The sequence below is a fragment of the Poeciliopsis prolifica genome, unplaced genomic scaffold, assembly GCF_027474105.1.
Source record: "Poeciliopsis prolifica strain line A6 unplaced genomic scaffold, Auburn_PproV2 SCAFFOLD032, whole genome shotgun sequence".
In the NCBI taxonomy this organism is placed as follows: Eukaryota; Metazoa; Chordata; class Actinopteri; order Cyprinodontiformes; family Poeciliidae; genus Poeciliopsis; species Poeciliopsis prolifica.
Window position 1 is genome coordinate 6,423,704 of NW_026562407.1, and position 7,476 is coordinate 6,431,179.

Here is a 7,476-nt window from a genome sequence, read left to right on the forward strand (position 1 = left end):
AGTTATTAAGTACTTCAACAGACATGCCTGAAACCAGACAAGCCAACATGAAAACAACCAATAGTTCTACACAGTCATACACAGAGACTAAAGAATATGATGCAACAAAGAGTTCTACACTTTTATCAACAATAAACACAGTGGTGACAGGAAATACACAATCAGGGCAAAAAACATCATCTGAGGCAAGCCCAGTGGCTGATTATAAAGCTACAACAAACTTCGCTATTGTGTCAGGCATAACAGAACCAACTTCAACACAGAATCAAAGCACTGACTCTTTAAAGACTGAATCAGCCTCAACACAAAGCTCTGCAGGAACCACAAAACCAGATATGTCTACAACGGAGAAGCAAATGGAGTCTACAAAACCAGCTACTTTACGTACACTGAAAACTGAAACATCTACTGTGCATTATACACAGACACAGATGATGGAAGACATGACAACACCTTTGCCACCATTATTAGAAACTTCTGCAACAGGAGCAACCAGAAAGTCAACATCTTCTCATCGACCTGTAACACGAGCAGCAGCAGCATCAAGCAGTGACATACAAACTCTGGATTTTCAAGCACAAAAAACATCATCAGCTATGGTTTCATCTTCACAAGGTTCACCACATGTTACAAGTTCAACTGGTCAATCTAACAGCCAAGGTCTGGAGACTTCAACAACCTCTGAATTACTAACAACACAACTTCCCAAAACTTCAAAACAAACTGCAGCCTTGACCATGGATTATACATCTACACTGACTGCAAATTCTACACTGACGACATCGTTCAGTACAATATCACCTCCTTCTGTAAGTTCTACAAAAGAAACATCTGTAAAAGAATTGTCTTCACCTTCATCTATTACAACACCATCCACAACAGATATTGTTGTAACAACAAACAAACAAGGCAATGGAACAACAAAATTAAAAATCACCTCGGAACAGGATACTTCAGATGTAACCACACAAACACCAAATAATATTAAGGCATCCTCAACAACAAAAATGTCAACTGTTTCAGGAACTGATTTGCTTTCTTCATCATCACTAAAGGCAACACAAACTTCGAGTGAAGCGATACAACCAGAAAGTCAAGATAAAACTGCATCATCGACAACAACAAAACAAGAAAATACAACAACACCAACAAAATGTTCAACACAACCCACAACTGCAAAACAAACTGTTGGATCAGAAACAATTCAAGAAAAAACAGACCATGAATCAGCGTCTGTGTCCAACAGACTCACAAGCCAATTTGCAGGGTCGATGGAAACTGTTGAATCTCCAGGGCAAACAAAATCTATGGCAACAGGAACTCAGACACCCTCCAAAGATGACACATCTTCTATTGTTGTGAAGTTCACTACAATAGACTTGATCACACCTCCAAGTGAGACTCCACAAGAATCATTTACAACACAAAAACCCCCAACTACCATGCAGACGACTCCATCAGCAACAAATAGTGGAACAACTGACTATAAATCAGTCTCTGCATCAACAAGGCTGAGTACTCAAACTACTCAATCTGTGGATATTAATCCAAATACAACACAAACACAACCTCGTCCAATGGCAACAGTCAGAATAACGTCTATAGAGATGGTGGAGCTCATGTCAACAGCCTCCACCCAAACATCACCTCCATCTTTAACGTCCACAGATAACAAAGCCGTTCAGTCAACACAATCCTCTTCATACGGAACAAGATCCACAATAAGCACGATTTCATTAACAACTACCAAAGAGGATGAAGAAACATCAAATTTACAAAGTTTATCAAATGTAGCAACAACATCACAAACTATAGCACAGAAAACAATAACATCGTTTTCAACAACTAGATCAGAAAATCAACAGAAAATGTCATCGTTTCCAACAAGAAAATTAGAGGATTCAGCAACATCAGAACCATCAACAACACATCCCTCAACTGCAGAACAAACTGCTGGATCAATTCAAGGAAACACAGATAGTGCAACAGTTTTTACGTCAACCAGACCAAGATTACAAACGACGAAGGCTAGTGAAACTAATCAAATAGCAACACAATCACAATCTAGTTCTACAACACCAAAAACTCAAACATCTACTACAAATCACACATCTGTAAAGACGGTGGGATCCACAGCAACAGCATCTCCATCCATGACAACAGCAATAAAGTTATCGACAACTTTTCCATCTGAAGCAGTTTCCAAAGAAACAACACACTCTGAAGTTCAGGCATCAACCAATCAGGAAGAAACACATTCTATCACAAAACAATTACAAAACACCTCAAACCAAATGATGTTGAATGTAACAACAGAGAATAAAACACTAGCCACAGAAACAACCAAAACACCTGCAATCAAAGAACCACCCACTGCTTCAGAACCAGCTACTGGACCAACACCCGATGCGTCAGTGGAAGTTCAAACAAAATCTACATCAGCTGTGTATTCACCTCCACAGAGTTTGACACATATTACAAGTTTAATAACACAATCAAATCCTCAAAATTTAGAGACTTCAAAAACTTCACCATCATTTACAGATCAATTGCCTACAACTTCTAAACCAACCACTGGATCAACAATAACTAGAGGAACAACGGACAACAAATCAACTTTTATTTCAACCAGAGGCCCATCACAAGCTGCAGGATCTGTGACAGAGGACCGAATTGATACACAAACACAATCTAGCTCATATACTGCCAAAACCCAAGAGTATAACACATCAAATAACATGCTAGCACCAACAACCAATCAGGACAGAGAAGCAACAACAGCGTCACAAACTGCAGCTGCAGAAACAACAAAATTTGACACTCAGGATTATACAGAGTCTGCAACAACCAAATCTGAATACTCAACATCATCAGTGTCAAGCAGACCTACACCCCAATCTGCAGGGTCTCTGGAAACTGTTGGATCTACAGAGCAAACAAAATCCAATCCAACAGTGACCAAAACTGAGAAATCCAACAAAAGTAACACATCTACACAGTTTGTGGAGTTAACAACTACAGACCTGATCTCACCTTCAAGTGTGACTTCACAAGCATCATTTACAACACAACAACCAACAACTGCCACACAAAATACTGCATCAACTACAAATAGTGGAACAACTGACAATAAATCAGTCTCTGCATCAACAAGGCTGAGTACTCAAACTACTCAATCTGTGGATATTAATCCAAATACAACACAAACACAACCTCATCCAATGGCAACAGTCAGTATAACATCTATAGAGATTGTGGAGCCCATGTCAACAGCCTCCACCCAAACATCACCTCCATCTTTAACGTCCACAGATAACAAAGCCGTTCAATCAACACAATCCTCTTCATACGAAACAAGATCCACAATAAGCACGATTTCATTAACAATTACCAAAGAGGATGAAGAAACATCAAGTTTACAAAGTTTATTAAATGTAGCAACAACATCACAAACTATAGCACAGAAAACAACAACATCGTTTTCAACAACTAGATCAGAAAATCAACAGAAAATGTCATCGTTTCCAACAAGAAAATTAGAGGATTCAGCAACATCAGAAGCATCAACAACACATCCCTCAACTGCAGAACAAACTGTGGAAACAAGAATCACTGAAGCAAACAAAGACAGTGGTGGTTCACTGAGTGCGTCAACAAGACAAACTACAGAGTCTGTGACCACACTGGGAATTGTTACAATAACAGAGTCAAATCCTTCAAAAATTGCAAATCACGAACCCATTACAAATAAGACATCTCCTTCAATGGTGGACGTAAAAACAACAGGGTTGATGACAACATCGACTACAATTGTTACTTCTAAAAATGAAGCAACTATAAACTTAACATCTTCACCTCCACCCCTTACAACAAGATCCACAACATCAACAGAAGTGGAAATACCAACATCAAAGAAATCAGACGAAATATCATCAACACAGAGCACCTCATCACAAAACCCTTTACATGTAACTACTGAGACACAGACTGCAGCTGCAGAAACAGAATCAACTGCTTTCAAACAGACGGTGGTATCTACATATAGTGAATCATTTTCTGATCACAACAGACATAAATCAGCTTCACTGCAAACATCTACTCAAAAGATAGATGAAACAAATGAGTTAGAGAATCAGACTAAAAATGCATCACCTGCAACGAACAAATCAGAGTTTCCAAAAACACAACACCCTCCAATTATTGGATCAGCAACAGTACATGAAGACACAAATCACCTCACCTTATCAACAACGGGACGGAAATCACCCACAGCTTCAACGCAAAGCACTGGATTATCAAACCAGTCACCAACAGAAGTTGGAGAGCAAACTATAGGGAAACAAGAGGCAGGACGTACAACGGGACATATGGGAACTACAGTGAACACCACACCACACACCACAGCATTTTTAGTCACATCTCCTCAAGAAACTACACAAACAGCTGCACACACAATTACCCCTGAGGAGGAACCAGAGACTGCATCAGGTATGTTGGACGCAAACCTTTCCAGTGATGATTAAATTACTACCACAGTCATACCAACAGATCCAGATCAAACTAATGTCTTTGTCTTTCTTTCTTGTGCTTCTGCAGCAGCATGGACAACGAATCAGTACTCCTCCACACCGCAAAGTTTAGAACCTTCCACTTCACAACAACCTCAAAGTGCCTCATTGGTCCCAGTTAGCCCATCTAGAAGCACTTCATCTTCAGTCCCAGCGCAGAGTTCATCCCATTCCACAACAGAAGAAGATCATTCAAGTACTTCCCCTCAGGTTAACAGGACAACAACTATGGAGAAGGTTATGGTAAAATCCACAGCAGCTGAGTATGAAAGCACAGAGACAACAGACTCCAAATTATACACATCATCTGCTAACCTCAGGCATGCAAGCACAACACAACTGGAGCACAATGCAAGCACTCTGCCTGTTTCTCGAAACAGGACTGTGTTTTTCAAATACAGTCCTAGGGTTGTTATTGTGAAGCCTTTAGTCTTTGATTATCCAGTTGTGAAGCGCATCACGTTTTTATCAAACGATACAGATAAAATTGATGCAACGACAAACTAAATAGCAACAAGGTTTGCCAGTGGTACAAGATGATGAAAACAACATGCAAATTAACTGTTAAAACATTTGTCATATGTTGATGTAAAATAATTTTTGGGATGAAATTTTATTGGGACAGTTACTTATAACCTCTTTATTCTGTTGAGATGTTGGGACTGTTCAGGACTTTAAAATTAGTTCAAAAGAGCAACCTAAATCTGGAGAGCCAATAGGTACACTCGAAATAAAACTTGATGTGGGCATTTTACAACATGTGGGTCTCAGCCAACTCTTTACTTGTTCAAGACTGGCCTGGAGTGGTTAATAGATCTTCAAAAATTAATAAATAAATCAATAAAATAAAGATAAGTTTTTATTCAAGTCCAACTATGTGTATTATTTGGAGAATCCAGTCTTTCTTTCACTTTTGTTTCTGTCTGCTACAGCACAGTCCAGCATATGCCAATGTTTATTTGTTACCAAATGTAAAGTTTTCACCATTTCTTCTATGTAATTGCTGCACACATACCATCATCACAATACTATTATTAGTATTAAGAATAGTGTTAATACTAATAATATTTCAATTGTCAAGAATGTACACACTGCATATGACAGTCAGCCTAAAAAATGGATGATGGTACCTAAGATGCTAAAGGGAACCTTTAGCTTAGGGTATAAAAAAATGGCTTTTTACACTGCAGTTTTAGATCACAACATGTTCTATTTTTCAAAATACGTGAAAATCTGAGATAGAGTTGGTGATGGAACATTTCAAAATCTTCAGTGTGAAACAAAACAAAATAAAAACTCCGATGTAAAAAGGTAATGCAGTACAACAGTCTGACGGTGGAATTTGAGGTTGTGACGTGTAAAGCGTTGTCATTTTGTTTGTTCAACATGTTGATAACTGTCTATAATGTTAATAGTTTTACAACCAAAACAGCAAATGTGCCATTATTGGTGTGGGAGGAAAACCCATCTTGTTTTTAGTTTCATGTGATGGTTCACTTCGTCATTTGTCATAATTGTTTTAGAAACCGATTTCTTTTCTCCACTGTATAACCCTTTAATCTGTTATTGAAGGCATCAAGCACATTTTTAAAATTATTTTTGTACATTTTCTGTCAATACTGATTAGCACTTTAACTTTTTCCAGAAAGTCTTTGGTCACCAATCTTTTTTCTCTTAAAGTTGATTGCACCCAGGCTCTTTGTTATCTGGATCAACACCATGACGTTTGGTGTATCTGTACAACTATTGCCTGGTAACTGGCCAGTTGGCCTCCCTTTTTTTATTAAAGTAACACATGATATTATAATGCTTGGGAATGATAACATTTTCAAACGGTTTGTAGAATAACATCTGGGGATTTGTAAGGTGAAGGAAAGAGCAACATTCAATTTTAAAGGTCTATTTACAAAGTTGCACAGCATAGCATTTCAAAATCTTAACGTAGATGTCCAATGCAGACATTATATTATAATGTGTCTATTTTTAATAAAACAAATGCTCTCAATGTCTATATTTGTCGTGTTACACTTCTTTCAGGTTTGCCTTTAAAGTAGCCGCTTTCCTCCCGTTATCTATTACCCCCATCCTCCATCTACACCAGCCTGACATCAGTGAGAAACTACGCACCCTAAATCGGTACATGAAGAGAAACAATGTCTCGCAGCGCCAACCATAAAGAAAAAACAAACACACCTCAATCCTCTACATTCTTCAGATCAATGAAGCAGATTCGCTGCTTCTGATGTAGTCATGACGTTTCTCATAGTGGGTTTGATCTGAAGCGTGCCTCTTGTTTGACTATAAGCAGTGATGGTGACATACTTTGTGCAGTTAGATCAGTTTAACTGAAAGTCTTTGCTTGCGAAAGGTAATTTCAGTTTTTCTAAATATTCACATTTATGCAAATAACATTTTAAAAATGTTGAGAATACATTTGTAAATTACAGTTCTTTGTGCACTTAGACAACTGTCACGCATTCTGACAAGTGTAGGTCTTCATGTGGTGCCTGTTTACTTCCTTTAATCTGTTGTGTTGAACTGTGTTTTTCTTGGATGAAGCAGAAAAATCACATGGTTGCTTGTAAGCTCAATAAACTTATAAGCCAGTCATCATGATGGACCTTGACGATCCCTGAAAAAGCGTTTCCTCCTGATCCTCCTATTTACAACATCCTTCAATGCCAACGAATCCATTGGGCAGCAATGAGCATGGGTGTCACAGCGTATTTAGATGTTTTCACGGATCAGTGTGATTACACATCTTGTCAAAATGTATGCTTTAATCTGTGGTGAAATAAATAAATAAAACTGATGTACGTCTCACCATTCTGACCACCGAAGACAGGAATTTGAAACAATATGATAAAAATATACTATAAACATTGTGCAGACTTTGATTTTGGATTGA

The 7,476-nt window shown here is 38.1% G+C and overlaps 1 protein-coding gene across 2 annotated transcripts; it reads left to right on the forward strand.

Annotated features, from left to right (window-relative positions):
• Positions 1-265: 265 nt before the first annotated feature.
• On the forward strand, positions 266-6,613 carry LOC129373256 (mucin-2-like). 2 transcript variants are annotated; one of them, XM_055051113.1, is made up of 2 exons: positions 266-4,488; positions 4,597-6,613. In XM_055051113.1, the coding sequence occupies exons 1-2, from the start codon at positions 336-338 to the stop codon at positions 5,073-5,075; spliced, it is 4,632 nt and encodes a 1,543-aa protein (XP_054907088.1). In that variant the 5' UTR covers positions 266-335; the 3' UTR covers positions 5,076-6,613. The 2 variants fall into 2 exon arrangements, with proteins under 2 accessions (XP_054907088.1, XP_054907089.1); XM_055051114.1 differs by having other exon boundaries at positions 4,600-6,613.
• The last annotated feature ends 863 nt before the right edge of the window (positions 6,614-7,476 follow it).